General features: G+C 42.2%; 1 protein-coding gene across 1 annotated transcript in view; it reads right to left on the minus strand.

Annotated features, from left to right (window-relative positions):
* Positions 1 to 313: 313 nt before the first annotated feature.
* Positions 314 to 13026, minus strand: part of LOC120774610 — a 29560-nt gene continuing 16847 nt past the window's right edge. Inside the window, 6 exon segments of the mRNA XM_040104338.1 lie at positions 314 to 2836; positions 2903 to 3537; positions 3911 to 4031; positions 4034 to 4744; positions 9678 to 9914; positions 10007 to 11163. Of these exon segments, the coding sequence (XP_039960272.1) occupies positions 617 to 2836; positions 2903 to 3537; positions 3911 to 4031; positions 4034 to 4744; positions 9678 to 9914; positions 10007 to 11163 (5081 nt within the window). The 3' untranslated portion in view covers positions 314 to 616.

A 13026-nucleotide genomic window follows, 5' to 3' on the forward strand; every position in this document is an offset into this window, starting at 1 on the left:
AAAAATGCAACTTGTTGAATTCAGCAGTTGTTGTTGTTGTTTTTGTTTTTGAATTTTTGACTCAGTACTTTCTGCTTATGCTACAAGTAACTGTATAATACAAGTTTGTGTGTTTGTATTTAAATTTACCGTTACATTTATTTGTGCAATATACTTTGATTTTGTTTTTGTGATTCAATATACTATTTTTGCATACAGCAACACCAAGTAAACATCGAATTCCATGCAATTCAGTTCGGCTTGTTACTTATTTATACTTTACATAACTGTACAAGTAAATATGTAAACATTTATTGTTTGTTATTAATTAAAAAAAAAAAATTCATTAAGCCTACAATTACTAACGTTAACAGATGATTTTGATTTTGATTCAGAACTCCTTCAGACTGCCACCTCGTTTTAGTTTGGCGAAACGCTTAAAACCCATGCCACTGCTGCTCGCCAAGAAGCCGCTCTCCTTGCCGCGCACATTGAGCGTGCTGGCGCTGAGCACGCCCAAGCCCCGGTTGGCGGCGCCGCCATTGCACACACGCTCACGCGACATGTAACTGCCGCGAAAGCGCACACGACCGCGACGCCCGATACGCTGCAAGGGGCGCCACTCGAACTCCTGCGATTATAACTTTTTCTCCCACACCACAATGTGTGCGTCGTTCGAGTTGGCGATTAGCGGCGTGGAGGCGCCACTGCTCAGCGTTGCTGATTTGCTATTCGGCGAGTTGGCGTTGTTGTACCAGACGTGTCGCCAGTAGCCGCGTCCGCCCATCAGCGTGATTATGGTGCGCGGTCCGTCGGCATTTTGTTGCTGTTGTTGTTTGTTCGTTTGCTTTTGCTTGCGCTTGAGTGTCGCCACAGCGGCGGCGGGTGGTGGCGTGCATGCACCGCCTGCACTGGTGCCAGCATTCTTGGTTTGCTTTATCTCCAACAATTTGAAGCCATCATCCGATTTCGGTGTGCTGTGATGTTGGTGTATTTCGGCGCTGGTCATTAGTCCATTCTCGGATATGTTACCCAAATCACTGCCGTTGCCTGAGGTTTTGTGGCTAGCGCTGCTGCTGTTGCGCGATACCGAACGTCCGCCAAAGAGGCGTATGCCCATGCTCTCCTCACTGCCCGATGAGGTGTAGAGGCTGGACGACTTCGAGTCTACCGACCAGTTGGAGAGATCAAGTGAACGTGGCCGTGAGGCCTTCATGCGCAAACGGCGATCCAGCGTGCTCACCTTGCCGGGTATGGCCGCCAATTCGGGATCGGAACGGCGCATGCCTTCGTACATCATGTCCATGAGATTGCCCTGTGTGCCTTCCTCTGCGTCGTAGTCCTCCTTCACGAAAATCAGCTTGCCGTACAAGCCGTAGACGTCACAATAGCCATGTTCGCTATGATTGAGCGTGCTCGTATTTGAGTGCATGCTTGTGTTGAAGCCGCGCGGCAGCGTCTTGGCCATGCGCGCCGAGTCGGAGGATAGGTCATGGAAACGTTTGCGATGGAAGGCTGGCGAGTTGACGAGCGAAGCGCGTAGCTTCGAAAGCGATTGATCAAATGAATTTTGTTTATCCAATTTGGAGCATCGCGGTGAAGAGGCATTCGAGTCGCCATCCACGCTGAGTTCGCGCAACATCGAAGCCGAGGGTGAGGCGGTGCCCGAGAAGGGCGACTCATCCTTCGGCAAGTCGCGGCGTAGTATCACCGTCGATTCATCCAGATCTGATTCTGTGAGTTTTTTGGGATCGGCATCGATTGCGGGCAATTGTAGGTCATCACCCATGCTAGGCACTGTAACGGTGGGCTCCGCACAAAAGGCGACGGGCAGGGTTTGCGTCGGTGGCTGTTTGTAGCTCGGATAAACGCGCGGTACAAGTGGCAGCAGGAAGGTGATCGGCCCAAAGTGTGCATGGCAAGACATATTAATGCCTCCGCTGATGATCGGCACACCCTCGAGACGTGGTAGCGGTATAGTAACGGCAATACCAACATTTGTACCTACCCAGAGCAAACCCTTGCAAGCCATAAGTGCCGTTACATAAATTGAGGTATTGTTAACCGATTGCTCCTTCTTGCCATCGCTGCGCAACACACTCGAGGCAATATTGATATCCTGCAAATGTTTGAAGGTCTCCGTGTGATATAAACACAAAACAGTTGAATTTTTCAGCGAGATCCATAGTCCAATGCCGGAGTGTGCCATTAAGTTCACCTGTTGATTGGCACCGTGTTGCACCTCAAAACTCTTCTGTATCTCACCGTTGAGCGCATTCAGCACATAGACGCGATTCGCGCACGAAGCGTAAATATTCATATTGATTGGCAATAGACTTGGCACTGGCAGACCAGATTCGCCCAGCAGCACCACTTGTGGGTCTTTGAGCATCCAGACGCCATCGTACGACCGACGATAGATGAGCATTATGGCATTTGAGAGCGCCACATAAACGACATCGAAGTGATAGAGTATACGCGTAACGGCGCCAGGTACAGTGCTGCTGCTCAATTGCTCCTCCTGTTCGGGGTTTTGTGCTGAGTAAATCAATATTTTACGACTGTCTGTGCCCATCCACACTAGATCGCCTAGCAAGCTATGGTGCTCTTCACGTTTCTTCACACTGTCCAATCCCTTGACGAACTCCATGGCGGTTACCTGAGTCTCGACCAAGTCGAAAGAGCCCACATCACGCAGATTACCGGCCTGTTGGTGATGCTGCGAAAGCACTGCTATGTGTGAGGATGTGCCATCACTGGTGCAGACCCACAGGTAGTTTTGTTGTTTGTGACGACGACGTGCATTGCCGCTTAGCTTTAAGTCGTTGGCGATTGTATAATAACAACCACAGCGCACCTGTGTGGAGGTAAATCGGGACATAGAAAATGGAAAAAACAAAAAAGAAAAGAATTAGAAACTCACCTCTGTTTGATGCTGTGATTTGTAGACGGGTATCGCCTTGACGAAAAGTGGCAACTTGGTGGATTGTCGCTGCATCACATGTTGCTGCTGCTCGTAGCTGCTATTGCCCAGTGATTGTGGCTCTGTTGTAGTGGACGTCTCCCAGGCTGGCGAGTTGTTCGGATCCAAACCCAATTGTGCTAAACGCAGTTCCGTGATCCATTCTTTCTTCACATTCGGCGTTTGTGTCTGGAATGTGTAGGTTTCCTCTTTACCGGACTTGTTACGCGCTATCAATTGTAGACAACACGAATCCACCCAAGCCATTTCCTCATCTTTGCGTTGTATCGAGGCTTGTATGGTATTCAAGACATTGCGTGTGGTATTCGTATTGAGCTCTTTGTATGTGCCCTTCAGTGTGCTGACGAGATCGTGTATACGTGAGATTACTTCATAGTCGTACATGAGTGTGCTCATCTCGGAGCAGAGATTATCGGCGCCGTTCGTGAGTTGTGCAGCTGGTGAGCTGTCCAATGAGTGGCCACCATGTGAGTGTGCGGCATTGATTGGTAGCGTGTTGGAGTGACTGTTGTTGCAGGAGCTACTGTTGGACTTCAGACTTCCGCCGCGATTGAGACCTGTGAAATGGGAAGACAGTTGTGAGTTGACGAAAGAAAAGATTTTTAATATAGTGCACTTTGGATTAGAACGTGGCTGCGTTATGGACATTGACCCCAAATTGCATAGCGGTATGGTTTGTTACCGTTTCATTTGTTGTCCGTAAATAAATTAGACTTAAATCGAGGTTTTAAGGACCTTCGTCAAAGACAAAATTTTGTGCCTAACCAAGGATAAGCCCATAAAATCGGAATGATTTCGAGCGTGACTACAGCAATAAAGTCAATATTCTGACACTATTCCGAACTTAAAACAAACTTTGAGACCAAGCCAATTGAAACTGACTTTTGCTATGGATACCCGGATCGAATTTTTTATATATTATTTTCGCTTCAAAACTCACCAGTTAATATTCTCGAGAGAGCGTTGCGGAAGTACTATTATCCACGATTTCCACATCCGTCACTGGATACATCCACTTGAAACTCAGCTTCTCCGTAGCGCCGTAATCGATGTGGACTGTTTCTGGTGCGCGACCGAAACACAAATAACCTTATCATTGAGCAATAATAGACGACGCTGCTTAGACTTCACAATAAGACCAGCCTGATTGAACTCCACATGTGTCACATTATCCTCCCTTAGCAGATAACGCGCACGATTGCTATCTGTCGCGGTGAGCGAACGTGCATTGAAAGTGCCGGTGATGTGACCCAACATCTCTTTGAAGCCTTGATATTGTTCCGCCTCACGTTTGCGCTCGTTCAACATTTCAGCGAGCAGTTCCAATTGTGTCAGCGCCAATTGCAGTGACATGCGATCGTGATGACCTTGTGGCGTATACTTGAGTATATCCTGTAGAAAGAGTATGAATTGTGGAAAACGTTGCACCGGCTTAACCATCAGACCGAAGAACGAGAGACGATCGTGTGCGCTAATTTGTTTGACTTTGAAGAAATCAGCTAGCGCCGATTTGCGTTTCTCCTCCATTTTGGCGAGTTCCATGGCTGCTGAGAAATTATTGATGAAGCCCGAGTAGATTTCGAGTATGCGCGGCTTGCTGAAGGCATTCACGAAGCAATCGCCCAAGCGCTCGTCACGATCCCAATTGCATACGCATTCGGCGAGTGAGATGCGGAATAATTTGTGCGATTGCAGTATCTCGGGCAAGCGATGAAAGAGTGTGGCGATCTTGGAGCCGCTCAAAATAGGTGGGTTGCTCTCTTCAAGAGGTTTCTTATAATCCTAAAGGTGGTAAGGAAAAAAATGTGAATCAATGTTGAATTTATTGAAAAGTGTAAAGTAATTAAATAGCAGAGAGTCTTTATATGAGAAAATAATAAAAAAAAATGTGTATGATTAACGAATGACCGATTTTAAAGAATTCTTTAAACGAAAAGTAAACTTATAAATAATTTGTATTTCTTTTAAGTTAATGTTTAAATATATTTTTTTAGTTATATAATATAGAAACTCTCTAAGCACTTAAATTTTAAATACTTTTTTCGTAATTGAGTAATGATTAAGTAATTATTTGGACTTGTACCTATTTATGCTAACAGTTTGGTGGTTTTGGTTACTAATTTGGTAACTACAAGTACGTTTTTTTATTATTATTGTTTTTGTTTTTTGTTTTTGGATAGGTTCAGTTTACATTGCGTTAATTTCGTTATTTATTTAGTAGTAGATTTGGTAGTAGTAGTTGTTAGTAATGGTGATGGTGATGCAATTAATGCGTGACGTAGGATTTGGATGGCATGTAAAGAAATAAAATTCGTATAGTAAATGCATGATAATATACTTAATCAAGTTGGCTTGTAAGTTTTAATATGAGCTATGTATGAATAAAATATATCTATGTATGCAAACGATGCTTAACGGTGAATGATTGTTGTAAGATAATGTGCAAAAAATATAGGAAAAATGTGCAGTATTTGAACGTGATTAAAAAAATGTCATTAATAGTCTCTTTCTTTTTAAAAGAGTAACAAACGAACTGAAACCCAGCTAACATTTTATTTTAAGGTATTTAATCACACTCGGTTGCAAGAGAAAATACTACTACTACTGGGCAAAAAATAGTAAGACTTTTTTAATTTAAATTTCGCATGAAAACATGTTCGTCGAAATAATTTTTTTTTGCAAGGTTGGCATGACTGTCAGTGATATATGTACCAAATGTCACATCAAAATAATCATTAGTGTTTCGTATAAGTTTGTTTTTCTGTAGTACATAAAGTGCATTCGGCGATTTTTACGATGACTGAAATTATTCAACACAGAAGTTCCTTTAAATTTTGTGTGCGAAATCAAATTTCTGGCGCCATAATGTTTAGTATGTTGATAAACGACTTCGGTGATAATTATTTGTCGCAAGGAAATGTTTTAGATTGCCACAAATTGTGCAAAGAGGGTCGAGAACGCGTTGATGACGTATCAGCATCAACTGATGATTAACACGTCAATAAAATAAAGGATTGAGAATTGACGATAAACCGTCAGAGATCTTATTGGCATTGTTGGAATATCGAAGGAATCAGAGAAAACGATTTTGACAGATCATTTGGACCTAGGAAAAGTAAAAACGCATTTGGTTCCGAAATCACTCAACTTTTTCGAAAAACAGCTCCGCGTTAAGCTCTGTGAAACAACGGTTTCCGACTAGCAGGTTGTCATGAAACGTATTATTATTGGCGATGAGTCTTGGATCTATGTATGTTTACGACCCGGAAACGGACAACCAATTGGCCGAATATCGTGGTAAAGGAGGGCTGAAGCTGAAAAAAGCACGTCAGAACAGGTCAAAATTCAAGGTTATGTTGACAGTTTTTTCGATTATCGAGCTGTGCTTCACTCCGACTGCCCGAACTGTCAACAAGGAATACTATTTAAGTGTTATGCGTCGTTTGCACGAAGTTATTCGTTAAAAAGGCCGGAATTATGGGTCGACAACTCTTGGTTTTTGCAACACGATAATGCACCGTCACATTCTGCATTGATTCTTCGTGTGTTTTCCGCCAAATTTCCAAACAATATCGTGCCACAACCACCGTATTCGCCAGATTTAGCTTCATGTGACTTCTGGCTATTCAGCCAACTCCAACGCGGGGAAACCGGTTTGAGTCAATTGAAGACATTAAACGTGAATCGCTACGCACATTGACGGCTATTCCGGAAATTGACTTTTACAACTGTCTCGAGGATTGCAACAAACGTTGGCACATGTGTATAGGAGCCAAGGAGGATTACTTTGCGGGAGACGGCATAGATTTTGAAGAATAAATTAAGAATTTTAAAATTATGATTAATGTCTTACTATTTTTTGCTCTCAGTAGTATACTTTAATATTAAATTAAAATCTTGTTTACTGTTATTACTTTAAATGTGTTAATTACCAAATCAAATCAAATACTATTGGCGGTATTCTAATTAACCTTTGAAGCATCTTTAATAGAAACTTTGTCTACTATGATTAAAGTTCACACATGTGGGCACAGACATATATTATATGGAATAATAAGAGAAAATTTCTTTATTATGAAACAATTTGATCAATTAATGGAAAGTGCATTCAGAGAACTTATTTATCGGTGCTTACTGTTAATTAAAACAATACTAACATTATTGAACTTTAAATAATAAAATATGTTTTGGAAAAATTGCTTAGAATAGAATAAATGGACTTGTGCTATTTTAAAATATTTTTTTCACCAAAACAAAAGTTTTCCATTCGGGGACTTAAGTTTTATCGTTTAGTTTGTACGGCAGCTATATGCTATAGTGCTCCAATGTGGACAGAGATTATATCGTTGCTTTGGATAATAATCCATGCCAAATTTCGTGAAGATATCGCGTCAAATAAAAAACTTTTCCATACAATAACTTAATTCCGATCGTTAAGTTTGTATTGCAGCAGCGATTCAAAGTTATAAAATAAGTTTATGGTCAAATCCGCATAAACATATTAAGGTATTTGTGAAAAAAGCTGATACTTTTCCACTTTTCCACCCCAGCTGCTAAATGTCTTAAGTTGAAGCATAGGAAGGAGCGGAATATATCTCGCCTCATACGTTGACGGCTGGGTATTCGCATAGATAATGTTCCAGCGTCTCATCGATCTCCGCGCATGCTTGGCATTACGTTGTTTACACAATTCCCAATTTTCTGCAAGTGGGATCTTATGGGTAGATGCATGGTGCTGAGCCCTACACTACTATTAAGCTCCCTTTTTGGCGAGTAGTAGGCGTTACTTTGTTTGTCCATTAACAACACTACCCCAAACTAATAAGTCCGCTCCTATTCATATTTCAGAATCTAATTCTTTCACGAATATCTAAATTTAGCCTCTGGAACATTATAATTAATTAAAATATAAAAGAAAGCACTCATCTTAAATTTAAATAACATTTTATAAGATCTGTGAAAGTGTTATAATAGTGCTTAATTAGAAAAAAAAAACATTTGCCTTAAAACACGTGTGTTTTTGAATTTTGAAGGATGCTGCTATGCAAATAGTTTGTGAGTTATTGAAAAACGTGACAAAATTACTTGAAACAAAATTATTGAGAAAAATAGGTGGTAAAACAAAGCTTGTGAGACAATGATGAAAAGCTGATATACCATTCGAGGTTTTTGAAAGCTTTTAAGCTAATGTAGTCTATAAGGCCTCAGTCTGCAGATTCGAAAAAAAGTATAAATATCAATAAAACTTTTAGTAATTAAATAGCAACGATCGTAAGTAATTTCATTTCGAGTTCTTTTCCAACGACTTTGAATTGAACGATCAGAACACCGAACTATGAACTACTTGTAGGATGTCTCTTGATGTCTGCCATCGAACAAGCACATAGTGAAGCCCCCTATCGACAATTAACATTCAGAGATCTTACTGGCATCGTTGGAATATCGAAAAGATCAGTGAAAACCATTTTGAAAGATCATTTGGGGATATGAAAAGTAAAGCACTATTGGTTCCATAATCACACAATTTTTTCGAAGCACAGTGTCGCCAGTGTCTGTGAAACAATGCTTTCCGACTACCAGTTTGTCATGAAACGTATTATTACCGGCGATGAGTCTTGGATCTATGTTTACGACCCGGAAACGGGCGAGCCAGTTTCTGTTCGAATGTTTTCGGCGAAACCATCCGTGCGTTCACGTGTTTGAAGTGGAGCCGCTTTCTAGGAACATCCGCAAAATATTTCTCTAACATTTTGACAAACTGATATAATACACGACCAAATTTCGGATGCGACCAACCTCCGATGGGTACAGAACGTCATTCACAATGTATCTATAAATACCTTCATTGACTATCTCCCATTGAATGGCGTACTGGAGTCCACACACTGGCCAAAGCAGAACAAGAGTTCGAGTTGCCGTGTGAAGCCAGACTCTTGACTCTTGTGCAAATTGGTTCTGGACATTGGTAGTAGGTTAAACTCCTTCTTATTCAGAGTAAAAATGATATGTAAAACTTATGTATGTCTGCAGGCAATGAGTCCTCGCATGACTGGAAATGAAACAGCTCGGTTTCGGGGCATACCGTTAAGTGATTTCGTTGACAATTAAGTTATTGCTTTCTTCCAAGTAGGGTTAAGATAATCTCTGCAACATTACTAAAGCTATCTTTTATTTCTTGAGCTGTTTCTCAAACCCGTTTCGATGGTCTTTCGTGAGATATATTAAACTGTCCGATGGAGTTCTCTATTTATAAGCTTTCTGTGGGTTTTATTGGCAGACTTTCTTTGGGTGAAAATAGAGAATATGACGTTCCTTTAACTATTCGATTCTTCTAATCAATTTCTTCTTCCTTATTGGCGTATGCACCGCATACCAATTTACTTTAGATAAAAAGAAAATGCATGAAATGGAAAGTGATTTTGTTTTTTACGAAAACGAAAAGAATGATTAATGAAAATGAACTTAAAGCTGTACTCTAGTCTTCCTAAAATGTCTAAATATAATTTCCAGTGTGCTTTTTAAAATTGTGATTCACCATTAAGCCCTCAAATAAAGAAAAACTACCCATGCAAATCGTTACTCTACAAAATATTTTGCATGAGATTAACTCACAGGCAAAATTTATAAATTTCGTAAACTACGGGCAAGACTACAACTAACTACACATACAAATGTACATAGTTAAAATGAGACTTCGAACAAATTATTAACATACATTGACTAGACGTTGCAAAGTGGCCACATATGAGTTCTCGCTGTGCACAATGGCAGCCACAATGTGGCGCCGCTTCAGCTGCTGCTGCGATAGGCCCGGCGGTGCGGGTGGCAGCATTGGCGTGATGAGGCGGGTGTGCGCATTGTGTGCCGAGCCGTTGCTGCGACTGCCAGGCGGTAACATTAGATCCAGATCAAAACGTAAGGATGCCGTTAATATGGCCTCTTCCACGTCATTCTGTGCAAAAAAATGGAAGCAAAAATAAACGAAAATAAAAGCAAATATGCCGCGAATGCACGCGCACATGGCTGATAGTCGGATATACACACCTCTGGAACGCCGGGCATTTTGTTGGCGCTCAACTTCTGTGGCGATGCATGTGCCGAATCGCCGCAAGCTGACAATGCGGCTGCATCCGGCATATCAATGCTGGACGCGGCCGACTGACGACCGCCCACATCGTACTGGTGTGATGAGCCGCGTCGTATCGAGAACCAGCGTGATAGCCGGCCACCCGGCGATTCACCTGGTGTGGTGATGTCATCACGTGCGCTCTGGTGTGCTGTCGGCATGGTGCAGGCGCTAGCACGTCGCGTTTGCGTGCTGTTGCCGCTGCTATCAGCGACGCCGTTGCTGACCGACACCGAATGGGTTGCGGAGCTGTTGGTGGATGTGTTGTTGGCAGCGTTTCCACTGTTCGAGGAACTCGTGCGCCATTTGTCAAAGGACAAATGCTGTTTGGCCTTGTTGAGTGTGGAACGCAATTGTGAATTGCGTTGATTGGTGGCGCTCAACGACGTCACGCTGCTGCGTTCACGTTCACGTTCGTCCTCCGTTGCGGCTTCGTCGTCCGAAACTGAGTGTGTACTGTTGGCGTTGGCGTTGGCGTTTACTTGTTCCTGTTCTATCGATTGCTCGGAACACCAACTATCCTCGGATTGTACGGAGCGTGTAGAGGCGTTATGTTCGAGACGTTTCTTTGTCGCGGTATTTACAGTGGCGACGCTTTGGCTGTTGTTAACGGTTTCGGTGGTTGCAGTTGCGGTGCTTACACCAACGGCCGCTGAGCCGCCGTTGGTGCTGAAACTTCCGCCGGCAATTGTGTTGTTTGTGTGCGCAACTAAGGCGGTTGCGGTGTTTTCCGCTTCGTTAGTTGGCCGGCCGATGCTGCTCGGACTGCCACAGCTTTTACTATGCTGATGATGATGATGTTGCTGTTGTTGTTGTTGTGTTTGATATTGTTGCAGCGGCGCTGCAAGCGTGCTGCTATTCAATAAAGTGTGTAGACTGTTGTATGAGGAGCGCGCGGCGTTCAACGGGTCGGGGCGATGCAACGTTGCGTTGTTGGCGTTATGATGCAATTGTGCTGTGGTGGTAGTCGTGATGCTGCCGTTGTTGCTATCGCCGAGCGGTGATAGCTCAGTGCTGTTAATATCAAGTTTAGGTAGGGAGTCCTCCCACGAACCCGAATTCAGCTTAGATTCATCTGTAAAGAGGAAAGTGCGCAAAATTGAATGTAATTAGAGATCGTACTCAAGAATTGAATGAAATTGTTATTAATTAGTTGATTTTTTTTAAGCGAAATTATGTAAGTGTAAACAATTTATAACCAATATATTTTTGTTTTATAGAACACATACAACCTTCTGGAGGCGCAAGCAGAGCTTGGTTGACGTGTAAATGCCATGGCGGCGATCGGTAATCGGTTGACCGTACTCTGATAGATAAGATTAGGTTTTATCCACCCAGCGCTGCTATACCGATGATCTATTCCTGTTTTAAGCGGTAAGTGGTAACTAAAAATAGAACCTAACGATTTCAGTGGAAATCCTCAAAAAATATCTCTAAAATGTTCGTGCACATTGAATATGTGTGAAGAAATCTAAATGTATTTGAAAAATTTTGAGTTTGGTCAAACAAATTCGGTTGAAAATGTCATGGGCGTTATTTGACCGTACTCTGATAGATAAGATTAGGATAGGTGAGGTTAATCTGGTATGCTAATAAGCAAATAAGTCCAAGAGGAGCAGTCAACCTTTGGGATGCCCGCGCTAGAAGCGAATTTTAACAGACTCTCTCACTATCAACCTCCAATGTATCATACCGTGGGGACCCCAGATGCTTACAGCGTAGTCTGTTCCGCCAATGCGGGACAAGTGCACAAGCGATGTTCCATTGTTTCCCTGATGGGCTGCTCTAAACCCATTCTGCGGGCGCGTGTCGCCACCAGACAGTGACCAGTTGATATTCCGATCATGTCATCAATATTTTCTGTCGAGTGCCAATAGGAATTTTGTGTACCTCTGATAGATGAACTACTCAGAATATTGTCTCTCTCTCCGTGAGAGTATGTAATATAAACTACCTCTAAAATCTGGTAACGTTGTTGTGATGAATTTTCTTCAAGTTATGCTATTGTTTACGGTTTTGTCCACTAAAGAGTGCAACATAAGGAAGCCAAAGAAATTTGGAAAGGTTGGTGAGTTTAAGCTGATACTTTTTCATGTTGGTAATGTTTTCGTCAACCTGATATTATTGGAGTCAGTGGGGATCGTTCGTATCAAGGTGAATTTTTTCATTAGTTTGACTTTTTCTAAGAATCATAGACTATAGAACGACGCTTATGTTCTGAATTTACTTCTAGTTCTTCAATGCTTCGATGCAAACGAAATTAACGTTTTTTCTGGCCTTCTTTAACTTTTTTCCCTCGTACTATACTCAGACACCTGCTCAAGCTCAAACTACTCCAAGTTTCATGCGAACCTTTCTCCAGTAACAAAATAAATACCGAAATACTAGAATCTGCGTACATGCACACAAATATATCCAACTAACAGTGAAAATGCGCTGAGATTTGAAAGTGAAGAGTCACGCTTTTCATTTGTCAATGAGTAAAAACAATCGAAAACTCATTTTCGAACAGAAATTCCGCACAACAAACATTAATTCGACACGTATCGTTTATCTCCGGACATTGCTTAACACCATTAAAGTCCATTAAATCAACAACAAGCGCAAGTAGCTGTCGGCAACTCAAGCGCAAACGGGCAAGTGAGCACATACTACAATAGCAAAACAACGCGAAACCCACACAAACAAACACTCAAAGCAATAGCGTGTACATATTTTTACTTGTTTTCACTGGCCATTTTCTTTGATTGTTTGCGGTGCCATAAATGTTGGCGTACTTGGCTTGAAAGTGTTCTTTAAGCGCGCCGCCCACGCTGCAGCAATTTGCAACCACGAGCTGGAGTACTGCTGGAGATTCGTTACTGCCCAGTGGAAAGGACTAGTGATGAATTAGTTTATAACTAGTATGAACCAAAAACTCAACTAGTCGACGGCCATC

This window comes from Bactrocera tryoni, chromosome 4 (genome assembly GCF_016617805.1).
Source record: "Bactrocera tryoni isolate S06 chromosome 4, CSIRO_BtryS06_freeze2, whole genome shotgun sequence".
In the NCBI taxonomy this organism is placed as follows: domain Eukaryota; kingdom Metazoa; phylum Arthropoda; class Insecta; order Diptera; family Tephritidae; genus Bactrocera; species Bactrocera tryoni.